The sequence below is a fragment of the Salvelinus fontinalis genome, chromosome 27 (genome assembly GCF_029448725.1).
Source record: "Salvelinus fontinalis isolate EN_2023a chromosome 27, ASM2944872v1, whole genome shotgun sequence".
In the NCBI taxonomy this organism is placed as follows: Eukaryota; Metazoa; Chordata; class Actinopteri; order Salmoniformes; family Salmonidae; genus Salvelinus; species Salvelinus fontinalis.
The window spans coordinates 30,446,319-30,469,737 of NC_074691.1; the positions used below are offsets into that span (position 1 = coordinate 30,446,319).

Sequence of the window (23,419 nt, forward strand, 5' to 3'; positions counted from 1 at the left end):
CTCTTCGTAGTTGCTAAATAATTTAGCTTTCCTCTGCTTTAAGTATAATGTTGTCTGATGTTTAACTCTTTGCTAGTGCTGTTATTACCTTCAAATTCACTCTTCTACAAGACTGTACACCCTCTAAGATGCAGCAACACCTAACTGGGATGGGAGATATTGATCAGTATAAAATAGAGTTTTATATAAAAATGATCTATACATGTTTTCATAGCAGGAAACAGCCCTGAAGATTAAACAGGGGGTGTTATGAGGAGCAGACACAGATGGCCTCAAGAGGGGATTGTTTGTTTGTGTTCCAACAAGGTCATTGCCAATGAGAGTGAAAGCGATACACGGCTGGGTACTTCCTTTTTCCAGCTCGATGAAAACCTCTGATAAGGTAGACTGAGAAATAGTGATGTTGGCAACACAATAACTCTACGCTCAAAGGAAAAAACAAGCAACTCCCAATAGCACTTCATTCAGTGATATTTATTTCCAAAAGGCACTCACTACATTTAATGTAATGGTGGCACAAGTAATAATGTGAACAACGTCCAAATACCGAGCAGGTGTTGCCCATGCTAGATCAACATGGGCAGTTAAAAATGCTATGCTAACCATCCTCTTCTGAAGCAAGTGGTGGTATACAATCAATACGATATAGCATTAATATTTTTGCAAAATAGCATGCTTTTGTGTTCCATGTCTTTTTTAATACGCATTTCTTTGTAGCGTTATAGCATTGAGAGTCCTTTGCTGCATTCACACCATGCTAATTCTGCACCCATATCAATGCAAACACAAGGAATTAAAATTTCGGTGTGTATATGCGTGTGTGAAGTGTGCGCGTGCGAGTGGGTGAGAAATTGAGGGAGATATACATAGAGGTAATGTTATTTAACCCATGCATCTTAAAGGGTTTGTAATTAGATTATTATAATACTATTAGTAAACCACAATTGAAATGCAAAGTTGATTCGTGCATGTTTTCAGTGTCATTATCCCTCTGTTAGAACACATCAATGTTCTTTATAGAACACATCAATGTTCTTTATAGAACACATCAATGTTCTTTATAGAACACATCAATGTTCTTTATAGAACACATCAATGTTCTTTATAGAACACATCAATGTTCTTTATAGAACACATCAATGTTCTTTATAGAACACATCAATGTAACATGGTACACTATGTATAACAAAGATGTCGTCTCAGAGTAACACACTGTATTCAAGCAAATCCTTGGATTTTTTGTATCAAACAAGTTACCGCCAAAAAACCTCTGTGTCCCAAATTCTCAAATTTGACAGTATCCCATCTATGCAATTAGTGGCATTTTCTCCTTCCTTGCATTGTGGCTAATGTTCCGTTCCATTGTCATAAACTGTCATCTCCTGAAAGCCATTCTAAGTGCAGCCAAAGCTACTCTTTTACAAAGTGTGAATGCAGCATCCTTTAGTCACATTTCAATGGCAACATTAGGACCACAAGCCCTGAGATTCAAGTTTTAAAGAAAGTTCATGAAGTTGGTAGCGTAGTCATACACTTAGACATTAAACAGCTTAGCTCATGTAACATGCACACACAATGTGGCTGTGTTTATTCCTTTTTTTAATCCATTTTCCATAGAGTTTATGTATTGTGATGGAATGAGACAAAATCTGTGTTACTCTCCAGTCTTTCACAAAGTTTGTTCTTCTCTCAGCAGCTCAGTTCTCTGGTCCTAAAATGACCTCAGATAGTTTTTAGGACTATCATAGTCCACTATGTGCATATAGGTCACAGACATCATAGCAGTCTTCCACTGCATCTTATTTGCTTTATCATTGACTCTTCTGATTAGCAGCCATCTTCTCTTCCCTCAAAATAAACATGAACATCATTTTGGTTGTTCTGTACCACTGAACCCCGAATCTCAATATTTTACCACATGATTGTAGAAACTGATGATGCCCATGTCTTAACTTCAGGTTATTACGGCACAGTGAATATTGAATAACATTACATAGCACACAGGGACACAACTGTTCCCCTAATATCAAGCACGCAAAGGAGTGAGAGAGATGTAAGGCACATACGGTAGTGATGTTTAAAAATATTTCTCTCAGGAGGAACAGCCAACAGTCTTAAGGATCCATCTGGATATGCAGCTCCTTTTCTTACAGTTCAAATGTCTCCTCCTCAGTTTCTTTATCTTTGGTCTGTAGTGGTATGAATGGTACTGTAAAACCGTTCTGGGGCTTGCACACTTCCACGAACAGCGGCAGATCGGACAGGCTGGTGTTGAACTCTTTGTCTAACCCCTCATCTTCCTCATCTTCCTCCTTACTCTCCCCCATCTCTATGGGCGGAGTACTATAGGGCCTGCATCGTAGTTGATCTGGGATGTTTTTCTTCAGCTCGCGGTTCTTGCTCCTCTTGGCCAGCTTGGTGACAGAGCCCAAGCGATTAAAGATGCTGTCCTCCGAGGCGGCCACATTGTCAGACCGGTGTGGACCACACTCGGCCCCTCTCAGACGCAGGTTGTTGAGCTTGGTATCAATGCTCTCTTGGGACGAGGTCTTGTAGGGGTTGGTGTCCAGGCTGTTGAAGACGGCACGGCGTTCCGGGGAGAGCATGTCCATGGAGACGGCCCGCTGGTCCAGGCCCAGCTGACGGCGCTCCATGCTACGGATGGTGGCGGCCCGCTGGAGCTTGTCGCTGACCTCCACACTCAGGCGCCGCCGCGTCTCCCGGAACTCTGCGCGCACGTTGGCCTTCCACTCAGCCGCGTGGGCCTTGATCTCACCGACCTTGTGCATGTCAAGACAAAACCAAGGTCATTTCACACCATTAAATACTATAACGCATGACAATACAAATGAACCGACTAATTACCTTAAATTAATAGTTTACAGAATTGGTGAAAGTAACTACCCACTGGGCACATATGTCAGTTCAATGTCTCAACATTTAGTTGAGTTATCAACTAACGTGATTTCAACATGAAATCCACAAAACTTTTCACATTGTCATTGGATTTAGGTTAAAAGTTGGGTTAAAAAAATTAAATACATAAGCCCATGTAGTATTCAACATTCCAGTTCTATACCATAGTAGTATACCGTAGTCATATAATCCTACCTCCTCTTTTGTCTTCTTGGACAGAACCCTCAGCCAGTCACCGATCATACTCAGCACAGCAGCGAAATAGGCCAAACCCACCAGGATCCAGAACCACACCAGTGGTCTATACCAATTACGATACTCCACCCTCCGGTCCCCTCCTGTAGGATGGAAACAAACAATGAAACGGTCAGCATGATGAGAGACCTGGGTCATGTTCAGGAGTGCTAACCATATCAAAATATTTTTTAACGGAATCCAAAAATGTGTGTTTCCTATTGGATAAGTGCATGCAGACCCTCCCTGTTTCAGTTCATTTTCTTCCGTTTGGTGCCTAATGAAAACAACCCTGATAGATTATTTTGGAACATATTTATTTTATTATTAATTTTTTTACCCCTTTTTCGTGGTATCCAATTGGTAGTTACAGTCAAAAATCCAGAGAACAGAAACGACCAAAGCTAATTTTCTGAAGATAAGCGTTTGTGTGTCAAAGAGCGATTGGAAAATAAATTATAAGTAAGGTGCGGCAGCAGCTCTGTCAGAGAGATCGAGCTATGACAGCCTGGTAATGGACATCAATTTCACTAGAACAATAGACAATTGCTTTTTCACATTATGAGCCCTCTCCACGTTCACTAAGACCCCTCCATGAATGATAAATATATAGCCACAGTAGAAATGGCACAGCAGGAAGAAATGACAGCCATAATAGAGTTTAAAGCTAAATGAATGGGTACAAACAGTTGTTAGAATGATAAATGTGGTAATATTTCAAAAAAGGCACGAGCACATCTGATCTGATCTTTTTCACAAGTGCATGGTAGTAGTTGAATAAGATGAGAAAAAAGAAGAAACCCGCACACTGCTCTTGATAGCATCACTGCTCTTTAATAAGCTTTACGTATCGACCACAAGGCCTTCGTCAGAGCAAGAGCAGTGTGCGGGTAACACTAATTTAAATGCTTTATTAGTTGTTTTAAGCATGTACTATATGAGCCTTTATGTCTTAGTATAAAGCTTATAATGTGATGTCTGACTCAAAATGGCAGCAATTTAGAGATCATTTTCAGATAAACATTTGGTTATGGCACTTTCACTGCCTAAACCTTACAGTACAGAAATATGCTAGCTCTCACCTGCCACATAGTCCCCTATTCCAATAGTTGTCAGAGTGATGACAACAAAGTAAATGGCCTCCAGTCCTGTCCAGCCTTCTATGTGTTTGAAGATGACTGCAGGGATGGTGACGAAGAGGATGCAGCCCGCCAGGATGAAGAGTAACGTGGAGGCCACTCGGATCTTTGTCTGGCTGATCTGGTTCTGTTTGCGCTGGGGGAGGAGAAGAGGACACACACACAGTGGAGGCGATGGAGGTCATTTTAACAGAAGGCACACAGTGTGTTGTCGTTCTGTGGTGGCATCCCTACTGAGTTCTAGTGATGACATTTGTGACGCTGACAAGGTGGCATCTATTTATCCACTCTGACACCGCCTGGTGATGAGCTAAAGATGCATAAGATGCCTGATTAGATCAAATGAGACGTAACGGTGTTGTGGCTGTGGGCTGTCACAGAGGCATAGCTCACTCAGTACAGCTTTCACCCAAGAGGTATATTCATTATGCAGATTGTTGCAAAACGTTTAGTCTGTTCAAAATGTTTTGCAACAGAAATCGTTTACTCAAATTGGAAAATGTTTTGCAATGAATACGAGAGTTTCTATTGCACAAAGTCAGGTAGGTCCCTATCCATTTTTTCCCGTTCGGTTCTTAAACAGTAAATTGTTTCCGTTGCGAGGCGTAATGAATACCCTCCAGGTATTCCTGTTTGACTGCAACACTATAAAAACTCAGAGCAGATTGAAGCTGTTGGGCCAATCAGAGTAAAGCATGACAGCCATCACCACCTGCTCATTAACAAGACATAATGTAGACCCCATACATCACTAACAGAGGATAATACCTCACTCAGTATGTGCAAACTTTCACTTTCAATTTGGAAAACCCCCTGCTCTCTAATCTCTAGTCCAGGGGTATTCAACCTTTCCCCTACGAGGTCTGGAGCCTGCTGGTTCTGTTCTACCTGATAATGACTTGCACCTACCTGGTATCCCAGCGGAGCAATTAGAAAATGCAGTGGAACTGGCTTGGAGGTCCAGAGTTGAGTTTGAGGTCTCTAGCCTACCACCATCTCACATTTAAAAGTTATTTTGATAATTATTCTTATAGTACATCAAAATAACATCATCATTATTCATATTGTTCATGCTGTGGATTACTGTATGCTGTGAACTTACTCTGAACATTTTCTCCACCTTCGCGATGCTTTTCACAAAAATGGTCCCTAGCTGGTCTCCCACACCGGCTAGCAGAAACCCAAACAGAGGGATGCCGAATATTGCATACAGGATACAGAAAATCTTCCCACCCTCCGTGCTGGGGGCAATGTTACCGTACCCTGTGGAAGGAACAGAGAAGGAGAAGAGGATGTTTTTCGGATGTGAAAAGCCTTGCACCTCTATATCCTATCAACGGCAGACAACCACAGTTGTATATCCTCTTCCCCATAGACTTATACACACACTGCTATCTACAAAAGGCTAACATGGGCTGTCTGCTAGCTAAGCTTCTGTCCCTTTGTCCACCGCTTGCAGAGTGTCAGTTTCCATTTGGAATCACAGAAGGGGGTAATAGTCTAGTCCAACTCTTCTGATTTAATTAGAGACATGCCACTGAATTGAAAGGTCTCCTTCCACCCCTCCATCAAACTAAAGGCCTTCTGCCCGTCCATCAAACTAATGGCACTACCTCAGGTAAAATGTTGGAATGTTTCATCAACCAATGCACTTGAACTACACCAACACTGCCTGATAACTACTCCAAACATCCTCCAAATCATTCCTAATCCTGTTGAAAATGAATAACAAACCAACAAAGCAGTAGTGAACCACGAAGATGAAACATCTAGTTTAGCTACATCAGCTTTCCACCGTCGTCAAGGAGATAATGGAGACCATTACTCACTCAGTAGCATGACTCCCAGGAGCAGAGCAGCTCACTTTATTTCATCTGACAGGATCCTCACTCACACACCAATCCCACATGATATCATATCAAAACGCCCGAGGGGCAGTTTGCTGGTATGGACCTTAATTCACAGCTGAACATTCTACCAGCTACGCGGGTAGCTAATAAACGATCCTGTCTTTTCAAATCAGTGACGTTGACAATACAATTCTTGTGAGTATCCCAAATGTAATACTATTGTTTTAGGTGAGCAGAGGTTTTAGTTACACTTTACTTGGATAGTCGGGATAGTCGGGATAGTATGACCATCTGTTGACAACAGCTGGTGCACAAAATCTGAGGAAGTCTCTAGATTTTGCTCGCTTGAAGTAGAGTATATTGTGATAAATTGCAGGCCACACTACTTGCCTAGAGAGTTTTCAGCTATACTTTTCGTGGCTGTTTATATACAACAGACAGATGCTGGCACTAAGACCGCACTCAGTCAGCTATAAGGAAATAAGCAAACAGGAAACCACACAGAGGCGGCGCTCCTAGTGGCCAGAGACTTTAATGCCGGGAAACAAATCAGTTCTACCAAACATGTTAAATGTGCAACGAGATGGGAAAAAAATCTAGATCACCTGTGCTCCACACACACAGAGACGCGTACAAAGCTCTCCCTTGCCCTCCATTTTGTAAATCCGACCACAACTCTATCCTCCTGTTACCTGCTTACAAGCAAAAATTTAAGCAGGAAGCACCAGTGACTCGGTCTATAAAAAAGTGGTCAGATGAAGCAGATGTTAAACTACAGGACTGTGTTGCCAGCACTGACTGGAAGATGTTCCAGGATTCTTCCGATGGCATTGAGGAGTACGCCACAATAATGACAATTACAACAATACTGAATGAACACTTATTTTAACTTAATATAATACATCAATAAAATCAATTTAGCCTCAAATAAATAATGAAACATGTTCAATTTGGTTTAAATAATGCAAAAACAAAGTGTTGGAGAAGAAAGTAAAAGTGCAATATGTGCCATGTAAGAACGCTAACGTTTAAGTTCCTTGCTCGGAACATGAGAACATATTAAAGCTGGTGGTTCCTTTTAACATGAATCTTCAATATTCCCAGGTAAGAAGTTTTAGGTTGTAGTTATTAGAGGAATTATAGGACTATTTCTCTCTATACGATTTGTATTTCATATACCTTTGACTATTGGATGTTCTTATTTATTTATTTTACCGTTATTTTACCAGGTAAGTTGACTGAGAACACGTTCTCATTTGCAGCAACGACCTGGGGAATAGTTACAGGGGAGAGGAGGGGGATGAATGAGCCAATTGTAAACTGGGGATTATTAGATGACCATGATGGTTTGAGGGCTAGATTGGGAATTTAGCCAGGACACCGGGGTTAACACCCCTACTCTTACGATAAGTGCCATGGGATCTTTAATGACCTCAGAGAGTCAGGACACCCGTTTAACGTCCCATCCGAAAGACGGCACCCTACACCGGGCAGTGTCCCCAATCACTGCCCTGGCGCATTGGGATATTTTATTAGACCAGAGGAAAGAGTGCCTCCTACTGGCCCTCCAATACCACTTCCAGCAGCATCTGGTCTCCCATCCAGGGACTGACCAGGACCAACCCTGCTTAGCTTCAGAAGCAAGCCAGCAGTGGTATGCAGGGTGGTATTATAGGCACTTTAGTATTGCCAGTGTAACAGTATAGCTTCCGTCCCTCTCCTCGCTCCTACCTGGGCTCGAACCATGAACACATCGACAATAGCCACCCTCGAAGCAGTGTTACCCATACAGAGCAAGGGGAACAACTACTCCAAGTCTCAGAGCGAGTGACGTTTGAAACGCTATTAGCGCGCACCCCGCTAACTATTTAGCCATTTCACATCGGTTACACCAGCCTAATCTCGGGAGTTGATAGTCTTGAAGTCATAAACAGCGCAATGCTTGAAGCATTGCGAAGAGCTGCTGGCAAAACACACGAAAGTGCTGTTTGAATAAATGCTTACGAGCCTGCTGGTGCCTACCATCGCTCAGTCAGAGTGCTCTATCAAATCATATACTTAATTATAACATAATAGCACACAGAAATACGAGCCTTGGGTCATTAATATGGTCAAAACCGGAAACTATCATCTCGAAAACAAAACGTTTATTCTTTCAGTGAAATACGGAACCGTTCCGTATTTTATCTAACGGGTGGCATCCATAAGTTTAAATATTCCTGTTACATTGCACAACCATCAATGTTATGTCATACTTACATAAAATTCTGGCAAATTAGTTCGCAACGAGCCAGGCGGCCCAAACTGCCGCATATACTCTGACTCTGTCGCAAGAGAAGTGACACAATTTCCCAAGTTAAAAGAAATTCATGTTAGCAGGCAATATTAACTGCAGGTTTGCAGGTTTAAAATGCAGGTTTAAAATGCAGGTTTAAAAATATATACTTGTGTATTGATTTTAAGAAAAGCATTGATGTTTATGGTTAGGTACACGTTGGAGCAACGACAGTTCTTTTTCGCGAATGCGCACCGCAATCGATTATATGCAACGCAGGACACGCTAGATAAACTATTAATATCATCAACCATGTGTAGTTAACTAGTGATTATGATTGATTGATTGTTTTTTATAAGATAAGTTTAATGCTCGCTAGCAAATTACCTTGGCTTCTTACTACATTTGCGTAACAGGCAGGCTCCTCGTGGAGTGCAATGTAATCAGGTGGTTAGAGCGTTGGACTAGTTAACCGTAAGGTTGCAAGATTGAATCCCCAAGCTGACAAGGTAAAAATCTGTCGTTCTGCCCCTGAACAAGACAGTTAACCCACCGTTCCTAGGCCATCATTGAAAACAAGAATGTGTTCTTAACTGACTTGCCTAGTTAAATAAAGGTGTAAAAAAAATACAAAAATATAAATGTATATATTTTTTTTTAAATCGGCGTCCAAAAATACCGATTTATGAAAACTTGAAATCGGCCCTAATAAAATCGGCCATTCCGATTAATCGGTCGACCTCTAGTCTGTATGTAGCCTCGCTACTTTTATAGCCTCGCTACTGTTTCCATTGTCTTTTTACTGTTGTTTTTATTTCGTTACTTATGAAAGAGAAGTGACACAGAATACCTTTTTTGCACTATTGGTTAGAGCCTGTAAGTAAGCATTTCTACTGTAAGGTCTACACCTGTTGTATTCGGCGTAAGTGACAAATAAACTTTGATTTGAACTATCCAAATAAAGTGTTACCAAGGCTTTAATCTACAGAACTTCCTACAGTATTTTCTGCATTTTTTTCAACAGAGTACTTCACTTCCTATCCCACAAGAAAACTTGAACATTAAAAAAAAGAACATTGGTCAATGAACAACGGCCTCAGTGTGAATAAGGGGATACTATAGGCCACCACTATAACCACTGTTTGATCCAGAACAATCTATTGCCTTTTTCTGAGAGGGCCATAATTAAACAGGTTGAATGGTCAAGAATAACAGGTAATGTAACTACAGATGTGATTGATCACATAGGCCTCAATGGAAATAAACAGAGCAGGTGTGTGTGCAACAAGATGAGCATTTCGCTAAATATGTGTATGCGACCAATAACATTTGATTTGATGCTATTACCTATGGTTGTGATGACTGTTCCAGCGAAGAAGAAGGCACTGCCCAGGTCCCAGTGACTGGAGTTATAGGATGTGTCTCCTATCGGGCTGACCCCAGCATTCACAGCATCTACAGAGTGCTGGACACACAAACGCAAAAGACATTCACCAGTTTAATAGGAATTAGACAACTTCATGTGGATAAAGATGATGGTATTATGTTCAAAATGGCAGCATTGTTTGGTGGTACAGAGTCTCTTGAGAGTTTCTCTTTCAGTTATCCTACAGCTGTAAAAGCATGTGTTGATTGCTAAACCATAACATAATTTGCATGTTGAATAGCTGAATTCTCAGGGGGGCTTTCGCATAAGGATCTATCAAACCTTCCCATGTGATGTCTTAAAGGAGTCAGTTGCGTAACATATGACTGCTGTGTAGCTTAGCACTGACGACGCCTCTGCACGGTGAATCATCAGGACAGTGCCACACAGACAGAGAGACAGAGAGACAGAGAGACAGAGAGACAGAGAGAGAGAACGTGGGGCGGGCGGAGCACATGATGCCCACGATGTTCTGAGCAACCCTCACACTGTGCCAGTCTTCCAGTCTACTCATCAGGAAGCCGGCATGCCAGATGGAACATCGGCGTGTCGCGCAACAGGAAGTAGCTCAGGGTGTGAGGGATGGTGGGATAGGTGGAAATGGTTGAAGGCCAAGTAAACAAGAGCAGAGCAGGAGACACCATGACAGTCCAGAAGTAGGGGGACATAGGTATGGGGAAAAAGGTAGGGGACAGAAAGAGGACAACGGGAGAGGACAGAGGGACCTGATTGTATCTGATCATCACTGACCATGCTGATAGCTGCTTGTGTAATAGAGGTGGATTTTCAAACCATGCTTGAGTGATGACTAACCTTGACTGAGACCTGAAGAATTTTGTTACTGTAGCTACAGCGGGCTAACACAGTATTGTGATGCGCAGGAGACCTGGTTTTGAACTCTGGTTGGTTACACATGCAATCAGCTCCTCTTTCCAAACTGACAGTCTAATCATAGCTTATGTTTGATGAGCAGTTACTGTACATCTGCCCCAGGCTTTGTTTGTATCATCACTATATAATGAAACAAATCTGACTAAGATTTTTGGACACGCTATACTTTGAAGCACAAAATATCTTTTAATTTCCTGTGATAAGACTACTATTCATTCAATGCCTATCCTCTCACATGTAACAGGTTGTTGCTTTGCATGAGAATGGTTTCTCAATCAACTTATCTAGTAAAATAATGAATACAAAAAAGCCCCATCCTATTTGAAGTGAGGAGGAAATTCAGCAAGTCTTGGAAGATAAAAATGATTATATATTGTTGATTTTAACAATACATAAGCATTTTTTTTTTAAATCAACTTCCACTGCCCTCCAAAAGTTGCTGAATTTCCTGTTCACTTCAGTTTGCTCCTCAATTCATGCACCTTGGTTGGAAAGCAAGAATAGCAGCTGTGATCCTTTCCCTGAGCCCCATCCTTTCCACAGATTATTAATGACATCTAAATGAAACCCCTGCCTGTATCAGAGGACTGGTGAAGACCTGGCACTGGGCAGAGCAGCAGCATGCCTGGATAATGAAAGGTGACTCAGCGTTTCTATCAGAATGGGTTTTACATCAGGACACCTTGAATGAGTTCCAAAGAGATCAATGTCATCTCCTTTAGAAGCAGCCAACGCCATCAGGGATCTGCACTCTGAAATACAGATACAGGATCTTAATCCTGCACACCAGGAAATGCAACTTAGTGTATTCAAGGTTTGAAAAGGTTTCTAAAGTTTTTAATTTCCACTTTAAAAATGTCAGACTTGATTTGCCCTAACTAAAAATGTATCAACCTCTACAAAAATCTCCATTAATTATAATCCACATTTCCTGTTGCTGCAGTGAGAAACTGGTTGAATTAAGATCCTATATCTGTATGCATTTAAAACATAACGTATGTAGGATCTGATAGGAGTAAAACATGCCTGAAAGATCTGTGTTAAGGCATAGTGGGATGTGAGGTCCTTCTTCAGCCTCTGTTCAACCACGTGGTCTGCATTGCTTCTGTAACTTCCTATTCATACAGATGTAGGATCTTAATTTGAGCCAGTTTGCTATAGCAGCAATATAATCATGCAGCAACAGGAAATGTGAATTACTATGTGGATTATAATTAATTAACATTTTTGGTTGGGGTTTATTTTTTTTATAATTAGGGCAAATAACACTCATTCTCTCCTAATGTGCTTGCGTAGACATTCTTCTGCTGAACCATGTCTGTTTGTTGAGCTGCCTTCTCAGTTAACCAATACATGCCACATGCATTTATCTTTTTGGCAGGATGCACAGACACCACATGCAGTAATGTGTGAAACTTGCCAAGATAACAAAATGTAACAATATAACCAAGTTATTGTCACTTGTGCATGGCAGCGAGAGACTAGTACTAGTCATGAGTTGATATAGGGGGACTAGATACTATAGTGTATGTAAGCTCAGTCACTCCCTACCCCCATAAACAGTGAGAGAAAAAGTGCTGTAGAGTTTCCACAGGAGAAGGTTGTAACTGTGTTTGCCACAGAACTGACACAGAGTACAGAGGAGATATACATCTCCCCCCAGTAGTCTGGCCCAAACCCTGCTCTTCCCGGCCCTGCCATGCACTGCCTGTCCTGTAGGCTCTACCTCTGGCCTAAGAAACTAGAAAAGCAGCCTGGCATACGTCCCAGCACTGCTTCTCATCTGCCCTTTTCTCCGCCAGAGAAATCACCTTTCACGTTGGATTGGAGGAGGATGTTTACGATGCTGTGTGCATAGAAGAAGGGCGGTGGGTGATACAATCACAGCCAGAGTGTTGGGTAATTAATAAAGGCACCAGGGTAGGACCTCCGTGGGATGGAGTGACACGCCAGGGTAGGACCTCCGTGGGATGGAGTGACACGCCAGGGTAGGACCTCCGTGGGATGGAGTGACACGCCAGGGTAGGACCTCCGTGGGATGGAGTGACACGCCAGGGTAGGACCTCCGTGGGATGGAAGGGATCGAATGACACACCATACACACCAGCCTGCACCCTGCCTCATGTTTGACAATGCTGGCTCAGTTGTTGACAACAATATGATCTGGCAATATACAGTACCCAAACAATGAGTCAGAATAAAAAGGCAAAGTAACCCAATGGCTTCAGAAAATATGAAGAAGGTCTAATGATCCTCTAGATTCATTGTGATGGAAAGACCTAGTCACTAGAGTATTGTGGGTACTGTAGTAAATCAAGCTACACTTATAACATGATGTGGCACATTACTGGACTTTGAACAGATTACTCATTACAGTATTTTATCCCTCAATCCCAAGCAGTAGTAAACCCACCAGAGCAGAGACCCGGAGAAACAGTTGACATTCTCCCAGCCCACTTCCATACATCCTGGGTCCTCCAGGACAATAGCCCCTAATGAATAATTCATTCCACAGCAGATGCTTTTAAGACTTGCGGCATAATTTAACCTCCCTGGGCTGAAAATGTAGGCAATTATCTCTGCATATATTAGAGGGGACACTGTTGCTTTTACCAACGAAGAACATGCCTGAAGACACCTTTTAAATGTTAAGCACTCCAAAGATGATGGTTCAATTTGAAATCCCATTTTAGCTTTTAGATTACAAAATACCTTGCATGCTGCCACATACGAGTTACAAAAATCCACTCAGGAAACAAAGTATATATATATATATATATATATATATATATATATATATATATATATATATATATATATATATATATATATATATATATATATATATATATATATATATATATGTGTCTAAGACTCCTATGTCAGCTAATGTCAGTGTAGAAATGTAAAACTATACACTACCGGTCAAAAGTTTTAGAACACCTACTCATTCAAGGGTTTTTCATAATTCTTTACGATTTTCTACATTGTAGAATAATAGTGAAGACATCAAAACTATGAAATAACACATGGAATCATGTAGTAACCAAAAAAGTGTTAAACATATCAAAATATATTTTATATTTGAGATTCTTCAAATAGCCATCCCTTTACACAGTCTTGGCATTCTCTCAACCAGCTCCACCTGAAATGCTTTTCCAACAGTCTTGTTGGCTGCTTTTCCTCCTCTGTGTGGTCCGACTCATCCCAAACCATCTCAATTTGGTTAAGGTCGGGGGATTGTGGAGACCAGGTCATCTGATGCAGCACTCCATTCTCCTTCTTGGTCAAATAGCCCTTACAAAGCCTGGAGGTGTGTTGGGTCATTGTCCTGTTGAAAAACAAATGATAGCCTAAACCAGGTGGGATGGCTTATCGCTGCAGAATGCTGTGGTAGCCATGCTGGATAAGTGTACCTTGAATTCTAAATAAATCACAGTCTCACCAGTAAAGCACCCCCACACCATCTCCTCCATGCTTTACAGTGGGAAATGCAAATGCGGAGATCATCTGTTAACCCACACCGCGTCTCACAAAGACATGGAGGTTGGAACCAAAAATCTCCAATTTGGACTCCAGACCAAAAGGAAAACTTTCCACTGGTCTAATGTCCATTGCTCGTGTTTCTTGGTCCAAGCAAGTCTCATCTTCTTATTGGTGTCCTTTAGTATAGGTTTCTTTGCAGTAATCAAATCATGAAGGCCTGATTCACATAGTCCCCTCTGAACAGTTGATGTTGAGATGGGTCTGTTACTTGAACTCCATGAAGCATTTATTTGGGCTGCAATTTCTGAGGCTGGTAACTCTAATGAACTTATCCTCTGCAGCAGAGGTAAATCTGGGTCTTCCATTCTGTGGCGAACTCATGAGAGCCAGTTTCATCATAGCGCTTGATGGTTTTTGCGACTGCACTTAAGAATCTTTTAAAGTTCTTGAAATATTCCGTATTGACTGACCTTCATCTCTTAAAGTAATGATGGACTGTCGTTTCTCTTTGATTATTTGAGCTGTTCTAGCCATAATATGGACTCTTTTACCAAATAGGGCTATCTTTTGTATACCACCCCTACCATGACACGACACAACACAACTTATTGGCTCATACGCATTAAGGGGGAAAGACATTCCACAAATTAACTTAAGGCAGCACACCTGTTAATTGAAATGCATTCCAGGTGACTACCTCATGAAGCTGGTTAAGAGAATGCCAAGAGTGTGCAAGCTGTCATCAAGGCAAAGGGTGGCTATTTGAAGAATCTAAAAACGTTTTTTTGTTTGTTGATTTAACACTTTTTTGATTACTACATGATTCCATGTGTTGTCATAGTTTTGATGTCTTCACTATTATTCTACAATGTAGAAAATCGTAAAAATAAAGAAAAACTATTTTGACCGGTAGTGTATATTTTTAAAGGACAAGGTATTTTGTGTTGCAGATGCTCTAAATACACTGAAACATGTCAATTAGTGCAGAGTTGCCTATTTAAACTCTGCAGTAGAATATCCATTCTGCATTCTAAGCAATACAGGGCCAGAGCATGCAGTGAGGCATGGCAACTGCATTGGCATCCCTCCATCCTCTAGCACCATTTTCCAGAGAGGAATTAATCCGAAATGTGACAGCCCTCTGCTTTAGCCCGTTTCCCTACTGCATCTGAGTTCTACTGTAACTAAGATAAACATCCACCTCATTTCACAGTTAAACAGTTCAAACAAAAACAATTACAAATGCTCTCACTTCCAATCGTTGCCCAAACCCGAGATCCTTGAGTAATAGTGAGCGAAGAGTATCCAAGTCATTAATGATTACAGTTCCCACTGGCATCTGTGTTTCACTGTGAATCAGTGAACCGGCCAGGAAAACTCCGCTTGGCTCCCTGGCAATTTGTTTCCCTACACCAGTGGGACTATGGCCTGCATTGTCCTGCATTATCCTGTCCTGTATTATCCAGTGTTTCACAGCTGAGGGGTCAATATCTGGCTGATTCAAATACTGTTTTACAAGGAGCTGGAAGCGTTCAGCCTTGAAAACCCTGCTGGCGCTTGCAGAAGTGAGAGCGCTGCAGGATAAGTCAAATAAAGCTCTGTTTATTAGGCTTCTCCTCAGCAGATTCACTTCTTTACAGTTTTCATTTTCCAGGAGGTGAAACATTAGATTGAAGAAGCTGTTGTTTTCTGGAAGCTGTCGTGAGCTGGATCCGAGGGGTTTGTCTAAATGTCCTGTGGACCTTCGTAGCTCAGTTGGTAGGGCATGGTGCTTGTAATGCCAGAATAGCGAGTTTGATTCCCGGGCCCACCCATACATATGCACGCGTGACACGCTTTGGATAAAAGTGTCTGCTAAATGGCTTATATTATTATTATATGATTCTATCAACTAAAAGGAAGTAGGACTAAGAACAGGCAGGCATACCCTTTCAAGTCAAATGGATCAAGATGAATCTAAAAGAGGAAATCTATAGAATGACTTAATGTAAAAAGCATACAAATGCATGATAGGGGTATCTGCCAACTTTCTTATTAGCTATAGATAGACCTGATGAAAGAAAAGGAAGTCAGTATTGCTGCTGACAATTACATAATGTATTCCTGGTTGTATGGACATCTATCATAGCTATCCTATGATACAGATTAAATAATGCCATACATCTGTGACGGACCGGGATTCGAACCTGAGTCTCCGGTACGCCACAAGACTGTGTTAGCCTGCTAAACGAAAGCTTAGGCATTAGCTTGGGGAGCTAACACAAATCTTTAGGATTCAGACTTACAATTCTTATCAATCATTCGTGGTTCAGCGAACCACCGCCGTTTCACATCCACCTAGATGTAGTAATTGTCAGTTTGTCATTCTGATTACTATTCTACCACTTCTCCTCAGTCGTGTCTCTGAGCAGTTATTATGCCAACCACGTTCCCCGTGAGGCACTAGCAATAACGAGTGTCATTAGGCATCACAGTGAGGAGAGTCTGGCGGTGGCAGCCAAGGTCTGAATTACTCCACATGCTGGCACGCAGGCTTCTGGGCATATTGGCCAAAATAGCACACACATACGGCATTTATCAATCATAATGCAGAGTCACGCCCACAGTATGGTGGTCAGTGGTCGCTTTGAATTCAGTGTGACACAGCTAGACTCTATAGTTATGTTATTACACTAGCCTGTTTATTACACTAGCGGTGTTAGTGTATAGTGTTTGTGTGGGGCTTGGCTAGCATTGGATCGATACAGAGTTCAGGTTTCAGGAGACCTGAGTCCCCACTAGGGACCCCAGACAACTGGAGACAGGAGAGCTCCAGTATTGACTGCAGACTGGCCTAGTGACTGCTGCCGTCTTTCCTTACCTTGATGAGTGCCTCCAGCTCCATCGGTGAGACACAGGGGTGTTTCTGCAGGAACGCTGCCTTCTCCGCAGTGATGGTCACCTTCTGGTTGCTCTCGAAGGGCTGTTCCAGGGCCCGGAACACCAGACCTCCCCCGACCAGATATGCCACCACAACCACGAATACCGCCACCACCGTCTTCCACTTCATGACGGTAAACAGGGGCGAGCCGTCCTCGCCCACCGCCTCCATACTGGCCACCATGCTGGCGGGCCTTGACGGAGAGAGTCGGGGAACAGTGCAGCCCATGGGGTTCTGCATGGTGGCCACACTGGCCTGCACCAGGCTGGAACTCATCATGCCTGGCTGGACCTTCTTTTGGGGGAACAGATTGGTCTGGGCTGCCACTGCAGAGAATAAAATTATGAAACACTATTGTTAGGAGCTGCACTATGGGTAAAGTTAAATTTGTCATCACACACTGGACAATCCAAAAATCTATGAAAGGAAGGGGTGGAATACACTACCATATGCATGTCAGGAATAGGTGAATAACCTTGTAAGAATACCATATGGAACGGGGCTTGATTTCCTGGGCAGTTTTGGCTTCAGTCTATCAGTCCCAGGAGTATGACAACGAAACAGTAGTGTTGTGTGTCTTGATGCTTTGAGATGGTAGAGAGTGAGCGAGAGAGAGACATAGAGAGCGAATCTCAAAGTGTTCTGTGGGCTTTCAGAAACCCCATTATGGTTAAAAGCAGGCATCTCAGAGCGCTATTTCAGCCAGTGGATTCACAGGATCTGGACTGGTATGGCTCGTAGCCTCAAGCAGGCTGAGAATGCTATGTTATTATGGATTCAAAAGTGAGCCTTCTATATGAAAAAATGATGGGCTGGTAGATGATGTTCTAATGCTGTACTGTCTGAATATTATTTGAAAAGAAAACTGGGAGTTGATTTTCTGTTTGTCCCCTTGTGATATGGATTTGTAGTTATAAACATTCACAATTCATAGCCATAGCATTGAAATATTTTGTCCAGCCGCATTGCTTCTTTTTCATGAATCTCAGTCATACCTTAAAGATGCTCGTTTTCATCATCACATTATGTAAGATTATGTTTGAAAGTCGTCACCGTTCTGGCACATCTCATGTGTACAAACTATACAAAGAAGCCTTGATTTTGGTGATGAAAACCAATGGAATTAGTGCTGGTGATTTATGTTACCATTTAATAATGTCACTGTAAGAAAAAACATTCACTACAGTGGTCTTGCAGGTTCAATGAATTTTGATGAGCAACGCTAAACACTGCCTGCCACAAAAAGGAGAATAATTGTATGTGCAACACTTGGCTGCATGTAGTCCATAAAACAAGGCTGACATTTCTCCCAGAAGGTCATACTGATGATAACAGCTAAACAGGTAAATCACTTGCTACACTGGTGATTGGAGAGGCGGCTGGGTAAACATGTGACCATGCACGAGAAGAGGGCAGCCGCATGGACATGCCATACATGCAGGATTGGCGGGAACTACCCATGCAGAGCTCGAGCTCTAAATCCGATGAGGTCATGTGTTTTATCCCATCTCTCAATGGAGCCCTATAACGCAGCAACTGTAACACACCAATGTATCTTTAATGGCATTATATTAGCCATTTAGCCTTCACCTTAACTTACTATAGCGTGGCCATTTTCAATTCCCCTCAAATAGGGCATAGACCTTGGTGAGTGACTAAATTATGTTCACATATATTTATACATAAAAGGCCAATAGGAAACACGGTTCCCTCTTCCGACTGGGCACAAACGGGTTGAATCAACATTGTTTCAATGTAATTTGTCAACATATTGTGACGTGGAATCTACATGGAAAATACATTGGATTTGTAAAAAGTAATCAACGTAAACTGTTTATAAAGGGTGAAATTTCAACATAGAATTATGTCATCATGGAAACCAATTTTCAACATATTTTACACAAGGTTTGGCTATGTTGAATTTGTACCTTTGAAACAATGTCAGATCTGCAACGTTATATCCACTATCAGAAAAAACAAGAACTGGACAGCACATCCTACTGGAGAGTTGATTTACCTACAACTATGCATTTGGACTCCCATTCAGGATTTTAACCAAACCCGGCCATCCTTAGCTTTGATATTTTTCACTGACAATTACCAATGTGCTATTGTGAGAATGATGATTGAGAGGTCTCTTAAATCACTAACTAGACTCCCTGATGCTATCGAAGTCCTTCGAAAGGGCATGTTTAACAGGGCAAATTAAATGCAACCATACATCGTCAATGAGGCTATTTAGACCTATATAGAAATTGCGAAGTTATCAACAGCTATTGTTTCAATAGACAACACATATAGGCCTAGTGTTTCAAACTTTGGTTCAAGTTTATAATGAACATGTTGAATTCACGTCACCTCATCATTTTGGAGTTGGGATCAGAGCCATTGCCAACATGTGGCTCTGTGTGGGAGGAAACCAGGGCCTACTCTATGGGGTGGAGGGGCCAGGCATAGAATTAGAAAAGAACTGAGGACCATCATGTCGAGACCAATGCCGAGCTCACTGAGCAACCTGCTAGCAGAGGTGGAGGAACCTAGAACATTTTCACTGTGTGTTGCTCCCTGTACACTTTCTTCAGGAAACCCACAGTGGCTGCACAGTACACTGAGGAAAAACTGAAAATAATTATTGATCAGAGATGGACTGGCCACCTTGCCACGGTGTCAGTCATTCTGAAATCAAGTGAACATCACAGAGATGCTCAGTGAAATCAAATATACTCACGCATATGGCACAGATGTAAGCCAAGCTTTAAGTTTATTGCTAACATAACGCCTCAACCCTTCTAACAAGTTACTGCAGTCAGAAGCTACGGTATCTGCACACCAGTGTCAAACTTTTCCGCAGTTCATACGGGTGTGTTGAAAAACTGCAATGTAGTTCTGGATTCGAAAAGCTCAGCGAGGCATGCCAGTAGGGCTCGAGCACACCAGATCCAAGCAAACGACGGAGACTCATGAGTAAAACTCTGCAGGAATATGGAGTTGAAAGCAAAGTGGGTAAGCATGATGATGGAAGCGAGAGTAAGTGTAAATGTCTTGTGCTGGGGGAAATGTCATCACGATTTAGCGAAGGAAATAGTCAACTGGTGGAAGCTCTGTACCATGGATCCCGAGAGCCCAAACTTTTTGGATGTGAACAAGGTCAAGCCACTGTTGGATCTAACCAAAAGTGAACACACGTTCTATAATTAGAATAGACATTCTATTTCCATGATTCCAACAGCTAACCCAAGTGTTTTGCTCTAAATCGCAAGTCAAATTGCAACATTTGGTTAAAAATAAGGCCCAGATTACTTGCCCATAATGTGCAGGACTACATGGCAGTGTGGAAATGATCTCAAATGCAGAAATTGATGAAAATTAGGACTTTTTTGGGGTTGAAGTGCAATTGAACAGTATACTCTTCTAAATGGTAAGTTACAACATTTATGGCCCTGGCCGCCATGCCAGAATTATTCATTCCGATTTTTTGATGTAATGTTTAGTTACGTTAGTCCTATGCTTTTTACTTCAATGCATACTAGATTTATCCGTGATTCTTCATGTCCAATCGATGGTGCTGTTATAATGAGCACATCTTGGGCTACCAGACTTCATGTGGCTTCTCTTCAAAATGGCATGCATTCTTATGTACAAAATTACAGTTGTGTATGTGGCAGCACTTCAGATAGGCCTACATTTTTATGTCGCAGTACTAGAGGACCAATACAATGTGTAGCCTACTAAAATAAGTAGTCAAAATGTTCAATCGGTTATCATTCATTTGCATTACACAGTCGTTGTGTGATAGGCTACTGTAAAACGGATGTCAATACCATGAAAACGACCCATAGCACATTTTCTTTTTGCCTCCCTCCCTGCTCTCTTGCTATGTGTGTGCGGTTTGGCTTTACTATCCTTGTAGGTTCCAGAAGTCAGAAAATGACGATTTGCACAAGTGGGGACTTTTGACGGTCCCCACTTGGAAAAGGGCCATTTTATGCTTAGGTTTTAGGTTTAGGGTTCGGGTTACAATTAGGGGTTAGGGTTAGTTTTATGGTTAGGTTGAGGGTCAACATTTAAGGGTGAGGATTTTGAATGGTAATACCTTTAGTGGTCCCCAGAAGGATATTAAAACAAACGTGTGTGTGTTGTGTTGAATGGGAATTTACTTCTAATTTGCGGCAGATTCAAAGTGGCTACTGTCATGTTGGGCATTTAACATCAGATATGGATATAGAATAATGACTTGGTTTGAATTAGTTAGCTTATCTGAAACTCTCCCACAGAAAATAATGCGCACCTGGAGAAGTGGCGACTTGGCTTACTTTAGGTTACGTTCATTGCGTAGTGAAACAAATTCGACAGAAATGTAACCTGTAGTTCTAATGATTGAAGTTTAAGCTATGAAGCCTGTAAGAATCTTTCATAAGTTAGTGGTGCTCATTGTGTCGAGCTGTTCTGTGCTTGTTGGTAGGTGCAAATTGTGTGTTGGCCTATGGCAGCTAAGGCTGCATTTCGGATAAACGTGTGTCTTAATGGGGCGCATATATGTCGTGCGTTATTATATAAAACAACGGTTGTGGTGGCTACATTTCAAATACATTCTTGTACATTCGAACAGCAGTAGGAACACTACCTTGTTTTATTAGGACTAAAGCAATACTAGCTGATTTAAAATGCCCCCTCAGGCATGTCATCCTGGTGCCAGGCCTAGATGAAATGTATCCATATTAAGTAACACAATTGTGGTAGTCTATGCGCCATTCCTCGTTGGATAGTGGTCATGCAACACATGCTCCTCCTGTACGTGGTGTACACATTCACTGCTGTCATAAATTGACTTATGTCAATAACAGCAGTTTTATGGTTACCAATACAATTAAAAAGTTTCACATATAGTCCAATTATATAAAGGTTAGGCTATTTCAAGTATGTTTAATTAAACAAAATAGCCTATAGTAGACTTATGGTAATCTTGGATGCTTTAAACTCAATCGATCTGCTTTTATTGATTACCAACAAACGTTCCAATACAAACCTGGCGAAGGGTTGGGGTGCCCTGGTTTTCTTGGGTTCTCTGTGGGAAATTTCATCTTGATTTTCAGTTTGCCACAATGGACCGAACCCTTGGCGAAAACAACTGACTGGAAACAACAACAAAAAACATTGTCTTTATGTGAAATCTTTCAACGCTCTTTCTATTGAATCCTTTGTTTTTAACCGAGAGAGAATGGAGAACGGTAGAGAGTAAAAACACATCATCCGTGTATTATTTTGCTCATCAGTGAGAACGAGGTGTACACCCGGGTAAAAAGCTAATTACAAGCTCCCCTCTCCCCGCAGCAGCCTCTACTCAAGGAACACCAGCGCGATGCTCACTCGATATTGCTCGTTGCACCACATTCCACGCCAGTCCTTTTGTATTGTAAACAACTACAACACGTAGGAAGAGACCGGGCTCCTACAGCGTTGACGAACTTCACGATTACATGTTCAAGATTTGCTGTCTCTACCGCTGTAACAAATGTAGACTTCAGCAAAGGAGTAGGCTAATTAGGTGATGGCGCGTGCGTCTCTCTCCCGCTCTTTTTAATGCTAGTGCGCCAAGAGGTGGCGTGTTCTTACGGCAACACTCCAACCCGGGGAGGCATATGCCATCCAAGTTCAACATGGAGAAGTCAGGTTTGCTTGCATTTTGGATGGGCAAGGCATTGATTAATACAGCTTGTCTTGTTAGCCAACCTTTCCAAAAAAAACGACGCTTGTATAGGCTGTGTAGAGCATGGAGCTCACGGACAAAAGCTCCCCTTATGAATGAGGTTGAATGCGGCAGCCCTCAGGTATTGAATATACCAGGTGGTGGTAGCAGATAGTGGATATAGTGGTCCCTGCGGCAAAGCTTTATCATAACTCCCTGTGTTTCTGTACACATCAATTCAGTATCCAAACATGCAGAAGAAATCAATCACCAATGGGTATCTCTGCCCACTTCTTCCACTCTTCATTTTGAGTTGTTACATAAATAATTTTGGCGTACAACGTACAGTATTTTGGGTCAGACAAAGCATTGGCATGAGTCATATTTCCATGGTGCAAAGATTAGGATGTCAATTGGAGATATATTTTTACCCAAAAATAGGCTACTATTTTGTTTTTCAATGTGCCTAAAACGACGTTTTGTATAGTTGATGTGTAGTGGAGGCTTCAAAAGCATAACCAAAGTTACATATTGTTGGATTTTTGGCCTAATAGCGTAGGCTATTTGCCATCGTTCATAGTCTACTCACAATGTCA

At 41.8% G+C, this 23,419-nt stretch overlaps 1 protein-coding gene across 1 annotated transcript; it reads right to left on the reverse strand.

Moving 5' to 3' along the window:
* Positions 1-453: 453 nt before the first annotated feature.
* Positions 454-23,080, reverse strand: LOC129825433 (potassium channel subfamily K member 10-like). The gene is made up of 7 exons (XM_055885531.1): positions 22,164-23,080; positions 17,078-17,463; positions 9,762-9,879; positions 5,392-5,552; positions 4,233-4,425; positions 3,112-3,254; positions 454-2,780 (listed from the first exon to the last, which is right to left on the reverse strand). The coding sequence occupies exons 1-7, from the start codon at positions 22,216-22,218 to the stop codon at positions 2,148-2,150; spliced, it is 1,689 nt and encodes a 562-aa protein (XP_055741506.1). The 5' UTR covers positions 22,219-23,080; the 3' UTR covers positions 454-2,147.
* Between the last annotated feature and the right edge of the window lie 339 nt (positions 23,081-23,419).

Bases quoted from the DNA above. Each gene is read 5' to 3' on its own strand.
- LOC129825433 (XM_055885531.1), bottom strand. From the start codon at position 22,218: ATGAAATTTCCCACAGAGAACCCAAGAAAACCAGGGCACCCCAACCCT. The intron at 5,553-9,761 runs GTAATAGCATCA...TTCCTTCCACAG, and splicing joins AACAGTCATCACAACCATAG to GGTACGGTAACATTGCCCCC. The intron at 4,426-5,391 runs GTAAGTTCACAG...CTCCTCCCCCAG, and splicing joins AGGTGGAGAAAATGTTCAGA to CGCAAACAGAACCAGATCAG.